Genomic DNA, 19,210 nt, shown 5'->3' with positions numbered 1-19,210 from the left:
TGGTGATGATGACGTGGTGGCGCAGAACTTTGTCCAATGAGCTCAACTTTGTCCAATGAGGTGTCCCTTTTTTGCTAGTATTGTTGTATCAAAACGGGACGGGGGAAAAAGTGGGCAAGATAAGGAGGTACCTATATATATATAGATGTGCGGAGATGGAGTTGTGAAGCTGAGGGTGTGTTGTTGAAACCAACTGGCTGTTTGGTGCTGCCGTTTGACAACAGAAGCAAAGGAGGGAAAAAGAAAAAAAGGCGAGGCGTAAATCCTCCAAAAATTGCGTCGTTGAAGAGAGGCTATTGTTTCTTTGCTGCAATGCTAGAAATGAATCGTGTACCTCATATACTTACATTACACTCATGCACAATGTAGACGAAATATAGAGGTGTCTATCTCTAGGCAACGAGCAAGGACTGTTGCTACACCAGGCGTGTTTCTTGCCTTTGGCTTGGTAGGGTCTTTTGAGAAGTCTTTGTCGTGTCGCAAGTTTGGAAAAAGGGACACGGCAAAACCCGACACACACAATCACACGCTTAATGTGGAATCGAGGAATGTCGTGGCTGTTGTGAGTTGAGAGAGTGGGAGACATTGCGACATTGGACCGACATTCAGCACATCGCTATTAACCATCCAGAGCACAGTTGGGGGATGGTGGCAACCATTGGGATCGAATGGGACCCCTTGCTTCCTCTTCTTTTTCTTCTTCCTCCTTTTCGTTCAAGTTGCCGGGGTGATTTAGGGGGCCATCGAATATTACATCACCAACATCGACTTGAAAACCCACACTTTTGGGGGGCTATTCCATGCCACAGTGATTTCGCGTGTTCGTTGCTGAAAGACACGCACTACAAAAATTTTACCTCGATTTACAGGGTATCATTTGGGATAGTTGTGTGGGCTACTACTCCAGCTGATATTCTTTGAAATTCGAGGGGGAGCGGTTAGTGGTGACGATGCTCTGGAGACTGCAAGCTTAACAGACGTACCATAGATTAAAAAAAAAAAAAAAGACAAGAGAGAATATCAACTCGAGCAGCAGATTAAAAGACCCACCAAGCTAACTTATAAAACAATAACAAACAAACAACTAAACAACTAAACAAACGAACGACTGTTTTTACCCAATGGTTTTTCCCAGCGGTCTGTTGATAGCTTTTTATCTTTAAGCAAAGTACCTTGCTGAAACTAAAAATAATAGCTTTAGATAAACAACAAATAAAGTGCATTCATCTCATCAGTTTTTTTTTTTTGCTGCAACACGTTGCCGCATAACCGTAACCATAACCATGAGAGTAGCAAGGTTAAACAAAGGGGAAACAGGAGAAACACATTTACCGAAGATATCCAAATCTGATGTGTATACGTTTCCCGATTTTTTGATTTTCGAAAGAGAAAAAACAAACATTGCATCTAGTAGTGAGTGGTGGGTGGCTTTTTCCAACCCACCCCGCCGTGTCGCTGGAGAAAATAAAAAACCAGAAAAAAACGGCTGGTCAATTTGAGTGCGGTGATGAGTGGACACACCGGGCAAAAGGGTGAGGGTTTCATTGCCTTTGTTCTTTGTTCGTTTTTCCCAGCAAGCAATCCATTGATGGAATTTTGAGTGAGTTGCGGGTAGTAGCTCGTTAGTGTGGTGAAGCAAAAGCGAAAGGGGAAGGATAAAAAGGGGTAGTGTGCGATAGCTCAATAAGAGCACGGTTGTTGCACAGCTAATTCTCCTTTGTCATGCGACACCACAACGCCGTTAATCTGTGGAGTTCCCTCCGCTCCATCAAGCTACGACGTTTGTTGTTGTTGTTATTGTTGTTGTTATGGCGGTGATAGTGATGGTGGGTGGTGGGTGTAGCTGCATCCTACAACTCCACTTGCTCTCAGGATCAATCAATTTTGCCAACATTGAACTAGAGCTACACTCGTTTGATCTTCTTGATATCAGCATTGTACTCGCCAAGTGGTGATCAGTTTTCCACCAGCCGTTTAAAGAGTAGCTTAATCACGTAGAATCCGCCCCCCTCCCCTTCTTACTCCCCTGTTGCCATATCATGTCTCAAGTAATGGACTATAAATAGAAGGAGGTTAAGAGCTTGCCTTGTGGGTAATTTAAAAAGAATCACCAAATATTGGACTTGAAACGTAGTAATCCAAAGTTGACCCCTATTCTTCTGATTTTTCCTTTTGATCAAGTTTATACAAAAGGGTTTTACATTTCAAAATGTTGATATATCTCTCAATGCGAGCGGGACAATCGCTGATACGGTTAGGTCACATCAGTATGCGATTTACGAATGATACAAGAAAAAAAAGAGGCCTCTCATGGAATTGTGTGGCTCCTCCACCAATTTGAATGCTTATGCATGCCATATTTCCAACACAAGTGAAAATTTCCTGTATTCACCACAAATTCGGCTCAATTTGAGTCAAACTTGATAAGAAAAGAGAAAAACAGGAACAGGAACACAAAAGAAAAGAAAAGAAATTTTTAGCGACCTCCTTGCATATTGCAATTCGTGAAAAGAAGTTGCAAACATTGCTGACAACAACAACAACAACAACAACAACAAAAACCACTTTCGTAGATTAGAACCATTTTCGATTCAAGTTTGGTTTCTTTATTTTTTTTTCATGATAAACGAGGCAAGAGCAGCATTGAAATGGAGACGGGGGTCCATACAACAAGCTGGCATGATATAGAGTCAACCGTGCTGGGAGGGAACTTCATTGGTTTCATCCCACCAATATGGCTAGGACTGATAATGTTACTGGAGATGAACTTGTCATGATCCTTTGGCCTTTATATTTGAGAAATAGTTGGCTGGAGTATGTTGGTGGCAGCAGCAGCTGAGTGTTGGCATTTCGAGTTGAAACTATAAAACGTCTGGTCTTGACTGAAATCTCGCACTTCAGTTGGCTCATCACTAGTATGTCAGCCTAAAACTATGCTATTGGGGGAATGGGTCTTGCTTCTGTTTGAAGTTTGCGAACCCCTTTATATTGACATCTAATGCAACGTCCGCAATGTCAATTCTGTGTGTGTGCACCTCGTACTTCTGCAAAACAAGACATACCAAGTGCCAACTACAAGGTTTCATGCTGAATTGCAAGAGATAGGCGCTTGAATCTAGCAAAATCACAAATGCAACGTCTTGTAGTGACCCTCCCCGTGTTGGTCTTTACATATTTTCAGCTATCCCATATGCAACCGATGAAGAAAAATGTCGTTCTTGATTCGAATCACTCACTTTTCGTAAGCCGTCTTTTCTTTTCTGTTCCAGGCGTGGTTCTTGCATTCGAAAATATTGAGGCATTTGGATATTTTGGAGGCGAAACTCTACTGTTATTTTTCCATGTCAAGTTATTTACTTGCATGAGGGACATTTTTCTGGTATATGATAAGTATCGGGATTTTCACATCGCGAGCAACCTCCAAGCAACTGCGCTATTTTCAGCACAGGATGGCGTCGCTTTCATATCTAGATGAAGCTTATCAGTGACTGGCTGCAAAATCTCTTTGGCTCGGTTATGAAATTGGCGAAGAGGAAGAGAAAAAGAAAGGCGAGGTGGTCGACGGAGATCACACACGCCGGCAAAAACCCAACGGGGAAGCAAGTGGCGGAGATAGTGATTTGGTGTCTATTTTCCGAAAGACGGCCAATTGCTGGCTTGCGCGCCGGTGTTTGCTGGATGTGACCCTTTTTTCATTTACGAAACGAAGTAGATTTGACGCTTGTTCTAGAGCTGGTGGGAACAAATATCGTTGCTTGCGGGTTCATTGCACTTTATAAACCTCTGCATCTTAGTCGCCCCTCATTTTGAATTTTTGGACAATTTTGACATCGGTTTGTGTCATCTCAGAGTGACACTTGCGGTGTAAACCTTGTATTTCTGGAATTGCAATTGCAAGAATTTTGTTCTTCTTTTTAGAGCCAGTTTGAAGGGGAGCTGGCAGGGTAGAAGTTGGGAGGAAAAATTACCTGGTGGTGATTGAGCATACCGAGCTAGGATGGAGCCGTCGCGGTCAACTTCACAGTCGATATAGCCATCCATCCCCTCGTGCCCTTTCCTCGTGCCCTTTCCTCGTGCCCCTTTCCCCTGGCAAGTTTGAAATTCCAGCTGAGCGTGGTGTGCTTGAAGTCATCATCGGATGATATCGTAGCACATGAGCACGGTAGGGCATCGCTTTTCTTTTTTCTTCGGAAAAAATAATAGATTTATTTCCGTTCCCAGTTTCCTGTTCCCATCAGATCCGCCCAGACATCCCGCGTGATACCATGCCATATTATATTACACATCATATTGCAGGGCCAGATGCTGTCCCATGCTGTTAGATTCAAGATGGGGGAACGCGTGGGTATTTTTTTTTTGGTGGGAAGCCCCACGATCCCCTTGAGCTCGCCTCATCCGCTGGTTATCGTTTCTTGTCCTAGCGACACTAGGCTCGGGCTTGGCTAAATCTGCGATCGAATGAAAAGGAACATGAGAGAGAGAAAAGGTGTTTGTTAGAGAGCGTTGAAGTAAACTAAGAGAGTGCGCGACATCAACAAAAATCCCAAAAACAACCGAATATGCCTTAATAAATTATCTAGTGTACAAAATTGACCCAAGTTGAAGCTGATGAGTCAGCCCTCTTCCAATTATCCAGCAATCGAGACGAGCGTTCCACCTTCCTAGAGCATAAATAACAGCCCCTACGCTTTAGCTTTGTTGAGAATGTAGCGTAATTTAAATGTAACTGAATAAATCATTTGATGTACAAATGCCTCGATGAAGATGAAGAAGGGGCAGGTTTACCTTTCAATCTCCATTGGATCTTCTCCAAATATACGTAGTATGCAAAGTCAAAGGCAAACAAGGCCATCAATCCGCCAAGGATGGACACTAGTAGGAACAACGACGTTGTGGTGAGGAGGGTGTGTATTAGGTAGAAGAATTCGAACGTGGTAGTTGTGAATATGCTGGATACTGTGTCAATCATGGCGTTATGGGTGTGGTTAATGTGTCTGTGTGTGTCTGCGGGTGGGCGAGTGTGGATGGCTAGCACGTGTAGGGATGAAAATTTATAGCAAGCTCTAGTGGGTTTGTTTGTCGATAGCAAGCACTAACTGCAGCTCAGCTTTATTCAATAAAGATGGACTTGAATGGGACAATTGGCAAATCCAAGGGGGGAAACTTGGTCCTATATATATATCTACTTGCAAAGTCCAAGGGGAGGAGGTTATGCGGTGTGTATTTTCTAGATTTTCAACACTTTCGCGGATTACAAGTAAGAAAAAGAGAGATAAGGAGTCGGTATTTTTTCTTTTAATTTTTTAAAATATATATCTTCTGCAATGCATCCACAGAAGCCATACCCAAGAAAAAGGTTAAAAGTAACGAATAGGAGTAGGGATTTGCGTTTGCTGTCTCGAGCATTATTGCCTCTCTCTCCCCGTGTGTATGTGTGCCCCCATACGTCCCGGAATATCCACAATGGACTCAATGGGCAAGTCAACTCTCGCAAGGGATGCCCGAGACAAGAGAAAAGAAAACAAGAACGTATATGCAAAAAACCACCAGCCTAATTTTTTTTTTTTATTTTTGCTCCTGAGTGTGATTTTAAATCTGCTCTGCACTGCTCTTATTGTTTCTGAGATAAGCAAGAGGGAGCAGGATTTGCATCCGAGATTGTCCTGGCAAACGTATGTATTGCCCGATGTGTCTCAGACTATAGCTCGACAACCGCAGCCAGCCTGACCACGGGAGTAAGCACTTTAGTTTAGGGCAATGGGGAAAGAGGGGGCGGCAATAACAAGTGTCGAGATTGGGAAGATTTCAAAATATCCACGCAATTAGTGTAGGCTATCCAACGGTATAGAGCTGTAAGAGCGGTGTTGTAATAATCCCTATTCCGGTCTCCCTCTCTCTTGCTCATCGCGATTTCTTTAATTTTCTTTTTTTAACTCCTTCTGCTTCCAGTATCTTGTTTGTTGTTTTAGTACGACGGACGGAGATTAGATTTAGGGATTTACAGTAGTCAAAGTAACTATTATGAAAACTTACCAAGAGAATCAATACAGAGTTGGAGAAAGATGAAAGACGAAAGACAAGACAAGGTGGAGTTGGTCCTATTTGGTTCAGCAATTGTTGGCTAACGAACATAGAGTTCAATTGAGTTGTATGCGTTTACAAGGCTACTCAGATAGAAAGGAAAGTTGAACTTTGAATCCAAAAGGAGATGGATAGACAATTGGGAGGGGAAGTGGGTGGCTTGTGAGGGTGTTTTTCTCTTTTTTTTTTTCATTTCACCTCAACAAGGGGGGGGGATGGGTTGGTTTGAAACTCTTCTTCGTCTTTATCTCCTGGCTCTAAAAGTTATTGAAGCAAAGCTTAAGCTGGTGTTTCCGCATTTGGCGGTGTGTGCGGGTTAACGCCTTACTGTTTGCGCAGCGTCCATCAGACTGAGGATTTGGAAAGAAAAAAAAATTTTCAAGATTTTTCTTTCAATAGAGACATCTGTTGATGACGTTTGCACTTTGACTTCATTTCCACTGTTTGCCGTCTTTGCAACGAAATGTTTCCACTTGAGAGGACATGAAGTTCCAACCGATCTTCAAAACATTAGGCCAAACTGGGCAAATGAGCAATCAAAACACTCGAATGGTATGTGGTTTATTTTTCTCAATGATAACAGAGTCCAACTCTGTTGCCATGGGCCTTTTATTTTTCATTTTTTCCACCTATCCTTTTCTTCACATTTTTTGATGAACGCAAACCTTAACTTTTATCTTATCTACATTATTTGAAATTCAATATGTAACGCACAGTACAATCTGAATTTGTTTGAAGAGCAAAACTGCAGGTGGAAGGGGGTGAAAAGGAGGCCAGCATCTCCTTGTCGAGAGACGTAACTTGATTACTGACTTCAATGTGACAGGTAATTGATCTTTCAAATTGGCAAGGGAAACGTTCCCAATGTCAGACACGGCGATGCAATTCCACCTGCAAACGTTTTTCTCCGTGAAATTTGTCTCGCTTGGTAGGGAGCTAAACTGTTGTGGTCCTACTGAGCATTAGTCAAGGGGGAAAAGGGGAAGCGGGCCAGGAGTGAAGTGTGCGGGATTGGCAATGCCTTGATTGCCGCATAGACCTACACTTTCACCCCCCCCCCCCCCTGCTCGCTCTCTTTCTCTCAAAGATCAACACAACCTTATTAATTTTGTCGTCGAAGAATTGCAGAAAGTATAAGCTAAATCTCGTGACGGAACCATCCCTCACCCACCCAACCAGCAAATAAGACTAACTCGGCTGTGTGTGTTTTTCTCTATTTGCGTCAGTATTTTAAACATTGTCTATCGTGACAAGCACCAATCTTCATTTGGGCGTATGTCTATCCTATTCCAACACAAATCCTGCCTTTTCTAGATGAAAAAAAAACCATAGCTAGTTTCTTTATGATGGGTCTAAAATTACCAGGTCCCAGTGTCAAAAACTGCTGAGATCTCTGACGTGAACAATTTAAAAAAAAAAACTATAGACGTAATGCCGATACGCGCATACCCGCATCGCATCATATCTCCCCCGAATACTCTCCCGCCTTGAACTTGAACTTGAACTTGCACTTGAACTTGAACTTGAACTTGGCCTTGTGCTTGCACCAGACAATGCGGATGTTCTCACCTGGTACAGCTCTACAAGGCTGACTCTTTGTGGACTTGGCTCCGTTCAGCAAACGCTTGTCCATTTTATCTTTAAAATCCTTGGAAAGCGAAATGTCATGGAACAGCTAGTCAGGTTGCGGCGTTGTTTGAAACTCTTGCAAAGAAGCTTACGGTTACTCATCGCATGCTTTCCAATGCAAATTACAGTCATGGTAGACGATATTTGTCCAGAGTAGGTGCCTTGAATAAACGGACTCGATTCGTGCCATCACGTGACTCCTCACCCATCGCCATAAAAGGCCGAACCGTTGACTCACTGAAGAGAAAAGGCAGATCAAATAATTTTGTGCCGTGAGCTGCGAAGAAAAAAGGAAAATGCGCAATTGCGGAGATCTTTCCTTCCTGGAACCCTTGAGATCAGAACCCTTGAGATCTCAACCATGTCGAAACAGAAAGATACAATAGAGGTTCACGAGGCAACTACAACTAGGTCAGCATGGCCTCATTCTCTAGCGGTCAACTCCAGCACTAGCATCGACGACGGCGAACAAAAACCACAACCATCGCCATCACGGAGAAATGCCATCTTCCATTGGCTAAGTCAAGCGTCACGCAAGTTGGACTCCTTAGGAGTAGAAACACGCGGCATCGAGCGCATCGAGCCGTACGAGAGATCAACCAACAAGACAAAACAACTCGTGAGCGTCATCGGGCTCTGGCTTTCTGCATGCGGTGGCCTTTCCTCGATGTCGTCGTTTTTCCTTGGTCCCCTATTATTCGAGCTCGGGTTGAGAAACACCTTGGTGTGCGGCTTAACGGGCCACACGCTCGGGTGCGTCGTGGCTGCCTACTGCTCTTTGATGGGCACCTCGGGGCTTCGACAGATGATCTCAGCTCGCTTTTTGTTTGGGTGGTGGTTCGTCAAGCTTGTGGCTCTCGTGAGCTTGATTGCGCTTCTTGGGTGGTCGGTGGTGAATTGTCTCGTGGGAGGGCAGATCTTGGCTAGTTTGAGCAACGAGCATATCCCGGTGTGGGCCGGGATCATTATCGTGGCGGCCATTTCGCTTTGTGCCGCGATCGGCGGCATCAAGCCGTTGATGAGGATCGAGGCGGCGTTGAGCTTGCCCGTAAATTTCGCATTCTTGTTGTTGTACGTTGTCGCATCGCAGAAGTTCCAGTATTTGACGTTGCACGATGCGATTGATGATCCTGCTACGATCAAGGGCAACTGGTTGAGTTTCTTTTCCTTGTGCTATTCGATTACCTCGACGTGGGGGTCGATTGCCTCGGATTACTACATCTTGTTCCCGGAGACCACGCCGGATTTGCAAATTTTTTGCATCACCTTCTTTGGCATCTGGGCTCCGACGACGTTTGTCGGGGTCGCGGGCATGTTGATTGGTAATGTTGCCCTCACGTATAAGCCCTGGGGCGACGCGTATGCAAATTTGGGCATGGGTGGGTTATTGAATGAAGCGTTTAAACCTTGGGGCGGTGGAGGCAAGTTCTTGCTCGTGTTGATTTTCCTCTCCTTGATATCGAATAATATCTTGAATACTTACTCGGCTGCATTTGGCGTGCAGTTGGCTGGTTCGGGATTGGCCAGGATCCCACGATGGTTGTGGGCGATTGCATTGACTGCCGTCTACTTGATTTGCGCCTTGGTGGGGAGACAGCACTTTGCTACCATATTGAGCAATTTCTTGCCCATGGTTGGATATTGGATCTCCATGTATTTCATCATGTTGCTTGAAGAGAATTTGATTTTCAGACAGAGCAGATTCAAGCATTTGTACGTTAAGGAATTCACCAAGGCGAGCCAAGATTCGAGCTTCGACTCAGCAGCAAGCGCCGACGAGAACGAGGTTGACGAGGTCGATGACGCAGCGAAATCGGCGATGCTCAAGATCCCCCGCCGTGCCAAGCAGAACTACAATTGGAGAATATGGAACGATATCACCCGGCTCACACGAGGTTACGCTGCCACCGCTGCATTTTGTATTGGCGCCAGCGGTGCTGCAATCGGGATGTCGCAGACTTATTGGGTGGGACCTTTGGCCAAACTCGTGGGTGGTGAATATGGCGGCGATATCGCCATGTGGCTCTGTATGGGGTTCAGTGGGATAACTTATCCGTGGTTGAGGTATGCTGAGTTGAAATATTTCAAGCGGTAGAACTATACTTGATACAACTGTGATAGAATCTATTTTTTCTATATTTAGTAATGTCGGACCGGTCTTCGGGCCGCGCGGTGCATTCAGCCACCACCGCTAATCGTCAACGAAGTAGTTGTATCAGCCTCCACCTCTTAAAAGACTTGATACCGTCTCTTTTCTCAATTTTCTGTTCTTTCTTGTTCTATCACATTCCTTGTTATGAGTCATGAGAGATACGGAGTTTATTGAGTTTAGCTTATTTTTTTAAAAATGAGACTAGCCCATCAAGAACAAAAAGAGACAATAGAACAAAGTATGTTAATCGGAATTGACTACTTTTTCAGCACTCTATTATTGTTGACTACACTGTGGTGAATATTCTCTATTGCCCCCTTCGTGTTCTTGCCTCTGTAGACACATGGGTTATGAAGCTTAAAAAAAATAAAAAACAAAGAAAACTAACCAATCCCCATTCGTAATCCCCGCATTTGCTCCGCCGCTCCCAATGTTAATTTTCTTCATCAAACTAGGGCCAGACCAGGGCTTGAGAAGCGATTCGATCTTTTTCTCAGCAAAAGTTTCACTGAGGGTATCCTTGAGAACCGTTACCGGCAGCGGCGGGACAAAAAAGAAATATTTACGAAGGAAAAAGCGCAAAATCGTCCCCGGCTATCGGCGGATGGAAAACAAGCCGCACCGTGAACCCCCCCCAAATACAAAGAGCCCACCGTGTCCTAAGAGGTTGACCCCAATGCTCGAGCTCGTTGTAGATGAGTCACAGGTCGACTACAAGAAGCTTGTGATTAAAGAAGAACCTCCAAAAGAAACAAAAACTAAAAAAAAAAGATTCAACGACTTTGGTGGTGCTGTGTTAATCGCTAAATCTTGTTCCTTGCGTTTCCGCTTATTAATTGCCGGTGTGTGCAAATAAGTGCGGAAGGGAAAAAAAATATAGCGGGGGATCTATGGGATCTGAGTCACGGCGTAACAAACGATGATATTTTTAATAAACTAGCAAGGAAGAACAGAACAAAAAAAGCTCCTTCTTAAAAGGACAAAGGGTCCCCTTGCATATTTCTAAATGTGTTCTTCCTTCAGGAATTATTCGCTTTTTTTTTTGGGCAAGAGATCTTTGCAAGTTTGAGCCATCAGCAGCATAATCACAGTTTCGCCGCATTTTGCCATGTCGAAGAACAAACTCGGATACTCCGAGACTTTCGATGAAACCTTTGGCACTATCTTGCCTTCATATATGATGTACACGTCGACGCTAGGGATGAATGCCCACGTCCCGGAAACTTCTGAGGATGACAATCTACCACCACCCAAGTACGACGCTGGACACTCGGATTGTTCCCACAGCGAGCACTCGTCCAACTTGTTGGCAGCCACCGCCTCGACTCCAGCAACAGCGGCCTCCACCACGCGGCCGCCTTCTGAATTGGCTTTGCAGAGCACTAGTAGCAGCACCAATGTCGCGGGGAGTGTGGCGGACCTGGGCAATGCTGCGTTGATCGTTACTGACGAACACTCATGGAAGGAAACCATTTTAGACAATGTGCACAAGTTGCCAAATTTCACGTTTGAAGACCACGAAATCCCAAAAGCGGTCGAGATCAAGATCTACTACACAAAGGAGGTTGGCGAAGTTGGCAAGGAGCCAGAAATGATTGACCCTTCACTTTACGAGTACAAACAGGGCGATTTATTGAACGGGTACATCACAATCGAGAACAAGTCCAACTACATTGTGCCATTTGAAATGTTCTACCTTTTGTTTGAAGGAAACTTCATGATTGCCGACTCTTCAGATAGCAAAAACCCCGTGCCGGTTAAGATCCAGCGGTTCTTGGAGATGTTTGATTTTTATGGCAGTTTTAGCGAGGCCCCTGTGCGCAGGTTTAGATCGGAGTCTGGATGCGACTCTCGGCTGCCTTGCAGCTTGATTGACCCCTTGGACGGCACCCAATTGTGTTTCACGGTGAGGAAGGAAATCTTGCCCAACACGACATACAAGCGGTTTTTCTCTTTTAGAATCCCCAACAACTTGCTCGATACTGTTTGTAACGACCATAACTTGTCGAAACACTTGCAGTTGCCGCCAACCATGGGGTTGAGTCGATGGGAGACGGCGCATTTCCCCGAGAGAGAGCAGGACAAGATAAAAGATTTTTCAATGTTGCATACTTCAGTCTCTTATGGCGTGATGGCGAGATTCATTGGACGGAAATCGACATGGGAAAAGGCGTTTGGAAAGTTTGAAACTCCAAAAAAGAAGGACTCGACCAAATTGGTCAACTGCCAAGGTGATGAATACATTATTTTGAAGGAGTTGACCAACTATGTTCGTGTCATTGCCGAAACGGAACAACCTACCGCGAGCGAAAAATTGATGAAACAAGTGGAAAACAAGTTGTTGTTTGAAAATATGGTGAACCGATTGGATGCCAAGATTGAGCACGGGAAACGGTTGATGGAGGCGATTGAGACTAATCAATTTGACGACGCTGTAGAATTGAATGAGCGGTTGTCTCAGGCCGAGATTGATTGTGCCAAGGCGACACAGAGCTATAAATGCGATGTTGATTCCATAAGAGATCTCAAGTCAAATTTGAAAAAGATGGAGTATTACAAGGACGTTGTACCTTTGATCAAGAGATCTCTTACGGGGACAAGAAACACGGGGGTGTTGCAAATGCAAACACCAAAGCAAGAATACCATATCAATTACATCCCACCACCAAGATTCAGAGAAGGCTCTATTGAAGCTTTGGCTCCGAGCTGGCATTTGAACATACCAGTCGAGTTGCTTGCTACATCTACGGGAGAAAAAACGTTCAAGCCGCCGCTGATACGTGACGTCACTGCCGAGTTGGTTGTCCACACGATCCGCTCCAATAACAAGCCCATTGCCCTTGAATTCAACCACGATTTAGTCTATAACAAGGCCAAGGATAACCACAGGGGTTTCTTGGATCATGATGTGTTCAAGCACAACATCATCAAGCCGTTCCAGCTGAGAGCAAACGAACTTTTCAACATCCTTAAAGCTTTGGGTCCGGAGAACTTCAAAATCGAAAAACTGCTAGTGGACGATTTGAAATCCATCTGCCAGCTTGAGGAGAAAAAAATGAATTTGGTTGTCGAGGGCTTGAAGGTGAATAATAAGCATTTCAGCGCTAGAGACCTTGTCTGGAAAGTTAAGCAAACATTAGCTTCGCCGTCATCGTCATCATCCATGCAAGCGTCGACAACGATGGATGTATCGTTAGACTTGACCAAAACGTCGTTGAAAGGATTTGCTTCTGCAAATTGGAGATCATTTGACAGGTTTAATTTTGTTCCGAATTTCCAATCCTGCTACATGGCTCGGTTCTATCACATTAGCTTGAAAATTACGTTACTGAATGGTGACTGTTCTAGAGTTAAAGTTCCTCTATTTATAGACAAAATTTAGTATTAGCAAATGGAAAATTGCGGTGTTTCAATTGTTGAGTGACAAATCCAATCTTCAGTGAGTGTAGATGCTCCAAGGGCGGCACTTGTTAGCGAGATATCCACTAGCAAGGCATGCAACGTGCTCTTCCTGCCTCCATGGGCGTCAAGTGGCATCGTATACTTTTTTTTTTGCACCCAAGTGTTCCAAGTCCGTTCCCGTCCATTGCAGACGGTCACGTGACAATGATTTTTGGCTGTCGAACATTTTTTCAGATTGAGCCGCACATGCCAAAAAAGGAAATGGAAAAACGATGAGAAACATGTTAGAAGATATAGAGGTTGCAGCATCCATCTCTGAGCACATTTTAACAAGACCATTGGCACTTTGCCACTCTTGATATCAAAACAGAAGCAAGAAAAGAGAATAGACGGATTCAAGTGATGACAACCAGGTCTAGATATGGAGATAAAGAGATATTTGATGAGAAGCTAGGAACCATTCTACCTTCGTATTCGATGTACACATCGACGCTAGGGTTGAATGCAACGGTACCCGATGACATTCCAGATCAGCTTTTGCCTCCACCGCCAAACTACGATGCTAATCCCGGCAAATGCAACCAGCAGAGCACCAGCGCATTTTCCCCAAACACGTTGTCGCCATCACCGACGCCAGCAACTGCTGGAACTGCCTCTAGTCTGGAGCGTGAACTAGTGGCTCAGAACAGCAACGATTTGGTACCGGTGCAGTCTGTTTCAGGCAGGAGATTGATTGTCACCGACGATCATACCTGGAGAGAAACCATCTTGGACAATGTGCACAACATGCCCAACATGACTTTTGAAGACCACGAAATTCCCAAAGCGGTCAAGATGGAGATTTTCTACACCAAGGATATTGGCGAGATTGGCAAACAGCCCGAGATGATTGATCCGTCACTTTACGAATACAAACAGGGCGACTTGTTGAATGGATATTTGATGATTCACAACACTTCAAACCACCCTGTTCCCTTTGAGATGCTCTATCTTTTGTTTGAAGGAAACTACATGGTTGCCAACCACCTGGACTTGCGCGACACGGTGCCCGTCAAATGCAAGCGGTTCTTGGAGATGTTTGATTTCTACGGAAGTTGGAATGATGCTCATATCAATCGGTTGAAATCTGAAGCTGAGTGCGTTCATTGGGGAGGAGAAGACGACCCCATCGACCCCATTGATGGATCACACTTGTATTTCATTGGCAAAAAGGAGATCCTCCCGAACCGCACATACAAGCGGTTTTTCTCTTTTCGAATCCCCAATAATTTGTTGGACACCAATTGCGAACATAGTTTATCGCGGCATCTTGAGCTTCCTCCCACTATGGGTCAGCTGAGATGGGAGTTGGCCCATTTCCCCGAGAGGGAACGCGGCCGGGTGCGAGACTTGTCGATCCCAAACACTTCGGTCTCCTACGGCGTGATGGCGAGATTCATTGGCCGCAAGTCGACATGGGAAGAGAAATTCGGCAAGTTTGAAACGCCAAAGAAGAAATCCAATGCCAAATTGGTCAATTCGCATGGTGATGAGTATATTATCTTAAAGGAGTTGATTAATTATGTGCGCGTCGTTACTGAAACCGAGAAACCTACCACGAGTGAGAAATTGGTGAAGCAAGTGGAAAATGAATTGTCGTTGGAGAATATGCGGCAGAAACTCGATGCATTGATAAAACAGGGGAAACGGTTAATGGAGGCGATTGAGTCCAAGAATTTCAATGCTGCTATCATCGAGTTGAACGAGCACATTTCACAGGAGGAGATTGAAGCTGCCAAAGTTCGCCAGAGCTATACGTCTCACGTGGAATCGTTACGCGATATGAAGGAGAATGGCATGAACAAGACTGACTACTATGAAGATAGCGTTGCGTTGGTTAAGAAATCGTTAACAGGCAGTAAGAAAATTGGTGTTTTGCGGGCCAAGACCCCCAAAGTTGAATACCATATCAAATACATCCCGCCGCCGCTGTTTAGAGAAGGTGCAATTGACGAGTTGGCGCATAGTTGGAAATTGGAAATACCAGTGGACTTGGAAGCGATTGCAACTAGCGAGAAATTCACGGCGCCAGTAATTAAAGGAATTGGTGCCGAGTTAGTTGTGCACACCATTAAATCACCGAGCAGGCCCATTGCGTTGGAGTTCAACCATAATCTCATCTACAATAATAATAAATATAATAATAACAAAAAAAACACTGAAAATCGCACGGCGGGTGTTGATTCCAACACTTTTACCAGCACGATCATCAAGCCATTCCAGCGCCAAGCCGTTGAGATTGCCCTGATTCTCGAGATCTTGGGCACCGACAATTTCAGAGTTGAAAAGCAGTTGATCAACGATTTAAAGTCCGTGTGCCGTTTAGAAGAAAAGACCATGAACTTGGTTGTTGAAAACTTGAAGCTGTTTAATTGTAAGGATGTGAAGATGTCAGCGAGTGATTCGACTAAGCTGCAGCTATTCCATGCTTCACTTAGACTCGCGTTGGATTTGAAAAGGTTGTCAGTGAAAGGGTATCCCGTGGGGATGGATAAGGAAAAATCATACGACAAGTTGAACCTTGTGCCGAGTTTCCAGTCTTGTTATTTGGCGAGATTCTACCATCTCAGCTTGAAGATTGTTGTTTCTCATGGTGATTGTGTGAGATTGAAGGTGCCGTTGTACATAGACAAGAACGAAATAATAGAGTAATTAATAGAGTCAAATAACTTATAGATCCTTTCCGCCCAGTTTGCTCGTATTTCCTCGCAAGTGTTCGTTGCCTTTTCAATAACGAAGGATTACTTGGAAACACCAGTGTGAGAAATGCGCCTTTCTCTGAAAATGGGTTGAGATTCCGTACCGCGGTAGTGGATCCAACAGCCCCTTAACAATTTCAAATTCTGAAGTTTAGCGGGCCTCCCTGGATTAAGCAAGCACTGATTTGCTGAAATAGCGCCAACGCGGGAAAAGCAGCTGTTGGTACTATGCACCATGCGTCAATGGCTTACCAGTGAGCCCTAGGTTCTGGTGTAGAGGTGTTTCGTTTCCGCAACCGGAGGATACAAAAACAAGACATTGTCAGTTGTGTTCAAGGAGCACATGGCAGAGGTTTCAAGAGGCGGCTAAGAACTCCCAAATTGTGCCCGTACCCCGTGGAAGTAAAAACAGAAAAGAAAGTAGAAAAAGCGACTTGGTAGGCTGTCTAATTCACCTGCCTGATCAGTTTATAAACAGGGAGTGTGGGGGGGGTGTCAGAACCAGTGCTGTTCGAGCATCCAAAAAAAAAAAAACTTAGATCTCTTGAATGAGGACCTGCTTGATTCAAGCGCAAGTAGAACTGTGCCTAGTTTACTCTAGTCAACTTGAGTTGAAATTGATTGAAAGCATCATAGGAAAATGCGGCCACTTCAGTGCAATTGAGACTTCAGTGCAACATTGCGTCAGGCTGCTGAGCACAACTCCAATTGCAAAAGTGTGACCCGTTTTTGCTTTTGTTTGGCAATGCACAGATACAGATACAGGTGGCATCCAGAGTGCAAGCAGCTAGCCTCGGCAACAACTCCGGCTGAGCCTCGTGTTTGATTGGATCGATTTGCAGCTTTACAGGGTGACCCTTTACCAGAGATGGAAGGAACGAAAAAAAAAAAAAACAGTTGCTGTTACGAAGTTGCGATATTTCGCTTATGATGTAATTGGCTTAAATCGACCTTTGAAAACCTTCACCTGCATGAGCCACTGTGTAATAGAAGACAAACTTGCTACACCGTCGGGTGCAAAAGAATTGAAGGAAAAAAAAATAGGAACTCAAAGGCCAAAATTCAACATTTCATGGGGGAGGTGGAGGAAAAGGCAGGAAGAAGGGGGTGCTTCCGCCTGGAATGTGGAGTGTTGAAAAATTCCGAGGCAGATGTTCAATTTTGATCCTTGAACAGGGTGTATATCGTCGACTGAAGCCATAGCAATATAGTGTATGCTTTTTTTGCTATTCCACCCCCCTGGGATAGCAAACTATGCCTCAATTGTACAAGTGCCTTTTTTTCACCAGTTGTCATGTCTTGAAAGTGCACCACCAAGAGCGATGCTCTTGAACGAACAACTTTTTTTGTTTTATTTTCCCTCGAGGAGCAAGGCAAGGGAATAAGCCAGGTGTGGCTTTAGCTTCCTTAGTACTGGTCTCACCTTTTGTCCCTATCCCTATAACGATTTTGGTATCAAATCACACCGCTCAATGGTTCCGGGAAAGGAAACGAAGTGTAGCCTTCCAGTCCATGGGTTTGCCCTTTACCCCGCTAGTCAAAGTCTCTCTCTCTCTCTATGCTGCGGCAATACTAACAAAACTGTGAATCACCTGTGCATCTTGAAATAATCGCCCAAGCTCTGTTTTGTTGGCCCTGTTCAATACCCGGATCCAGTTGGGGATTGTTCTTTTTCGCACCCATTCCTGACAGCAATGTTAAAATTAAAATATAAAAAAAAAAAAAATTAAAGGACGATTGCAACTGTGTGAACCACTTTTGAACAAACAGAGTCTAGTTTCATCCCCCCCTTTTTTATGTGGTTATAAGGGACAGCAACCAAGTCGGATTACACAGCACTTATGGTTTGCAATTCGGAATAAAGAATAACAAGGGTTAAACGTGGTTAGAAATGGTTGACTTTACCAGTGGGGGGTACGGGAAAAAACTGTGGTGCTCTGAAATTTCAATATAAATACCCCGTAGATCTCCATCCTGTTCCATTGATTCTTCCAGTTTCAGTTGTATTATCATTATCTTTATTGAGATACAAATACAACATCGATAGATAACAAGACAATTAAAAATGGGATTAACTGACAAATTGAAAGGATTGAAGAAGGACGACTTCGACAGCGCCAACGAGCAAGCCGGTAAGTATGGTGGTAAGGACGGCCAAAAAGGAACTGACATTGCTCAAGAGAGATACAAGGAATACTCGGGTGGTAAAGGTGCCCACGGCGCCGACTCTGCTGCTGGTGTAGGCGGTGGTGCTGCCGCTGGAGCAGCCGGAGGATACGGTGCTGGTTCATCAGGTTCTCACGGTGCCGACGCTTACGGTAACCAATCTGGCACCTCCGGTGCCTACGGTAACCAATCGGGTTCCACTGGTTCTACCGGTGCTTACGGCAACCAATCTGGTGCTTCAGATGCTTACGGAAACCAAACTGGCTCCACCGGTGCCTATGGTAACCAATCAGGTTCCACCGGTGCTTACGGAAACCAGGCTGGTGCTTCCGATGCTTACGGAAGCCAACCATCAAGTGGACACCACTCTGGCCACCACTCTGGTGCTGGTGCCGGTACTGGTGCCACTGCTGCCACTGGTGCTGCCGGTGCTGCTGCTTACGGATCATCTGGCCACGGTTCAGCTGGTCAATCCGCTACTGACTCATACTCCAAAGGTGGCTACGGAAACGACGCCACCACCACTGGTAAAACTTCTGGTCACGGTCACCAATCTGGCTCGTCTGGTTACGGTCAATCTGGCTCGTCTGGTTACGGCTCTTCAGGATACGAAGATGCTTCAAAGAAGGCCTCATCCACCGCTTCTCACCCAGGTGCTTCGGCCAACACATACGACAACCAAACATCCAACTACGGCACTACTGGCACAGGATACGGTTCATCGACTGGTACCGGTGCTACTGCTGGAACTGGTGCTGGTGCAGGTACCGGCTACGGTTCATCCACCGGATCAACTTTCAAGACCGGTAACGACACCTTGGACTCCAAGATCTCGCAATTGCCAGAACATTTGCAAAAGGAGGCTCACAATGAGTTCAACAAGGGTTACGAAGCTGCCAAGTCCCAGTACAAATCATAAAAGTGGTTTGATTCTCACTAGTTAGAGTAGTATTACCAAGAAATTTCTATAGTTTTTGTTGTTTTCCAATAAAAAATTTGACTTGAATGATTTTTCTCAGCAGTCTCTACACAATTGAACATG

The 19,210-nt window shown here is 44.8% G+C and overlaps 4 protein-coding genes across 4 annotated transcripts; all 4 read left to right on the top strand. All coding sequences in view use genetic code 12, as the record gives it.

The window, feature by feature from the left end:
- Positions 1–8,071: 8,071 nt before the first annotated feature.
- On the top strand, positions 8,072–9,805 carry LODBEIA_P14100 (uncharacterized protein; the record flags this gene model as incomplete). The annotated part of the gene is made up of 1 exon (XM_066971296.1): positions 8,072–9,805. One exon carries the CDS (start codon positions 8,072–8,074, stop codon positions 9,803–9,805), a length of 1,734 nt encoding a protein of 577 aa, XP_066828348.1.
- Positions 9,806–10,970: 1,165 nt separating this feature from the next.
- LODBEIA_P14090 (uncharacterized protein) lies at positions 10,971–13,244 on the top strand (the record flags this gene model as incomplete). The annotated part of the gene is made up of 1 exon (XM_066971294.1): positions 10,971–13,244. The coding sequence occupies one exon, from the start codon at positions 10,971–10,973 to the stop codon at positions 13,242–13,244; it is 2,274 nt and encodes a 757-aa protein (XP_066828347.1).
- A 422-nt stretch (positions 13,245–13,666) lies between these two features.
- Positions 13,667–15,955, top strand: LODBEIA_P14080 (uncharacterized protein; the record flags this gene model as incomplete). The annotated part of the gene is made up of 1 exon (XM_066971293.1): positions 13,667–15,955. The coding sequence occupies one exon, from the start codon at positions 13,667–13,669 to the stop codon at positions 15,953–15,955; it is 2,289 nt and encodes a 762-aa protein (XP_066828346.1).
- Positions 15,956–18,067: 2,112 nt separating this feature from the next.
- Positions 18,068–19,087, top strand: LODBEIA_P14070 (uncharacterized protein; the record flags this gene model as incomplete). Its single annotated transcript, XM_066971292.1, has 1 exon — positions 18,068–19,087. One exon carries the CDS (start codon positions 18,068–18,070, stop codon positions 19,085–19,087), a length of 1,020 nt encoding a protein of 339 aa, XP_066828345.1.
- Positions 19,088–19,210: the final 123 nt, after the last annotated feature.

This window comes from Lodderomyces beijingensis, assembly GCF_963989305.1.
Source record: "Lodderomyces beijingensis strain CBS 14171 genome assembly, chromosome: 2".
Classification (NCBI taxonomy): Eukaryota; Fungi; Ascomycota; class Pichiomycetes; order Serinales; family Debaryomycetaceae; genus Lodderomyces; species Lodderomyces beijingensis.
The sequence above is the reverse complement of the archived record's forward strand: the minus strand, read 5'-3'. Positions and strand labels throughout refer to the sequence as shown.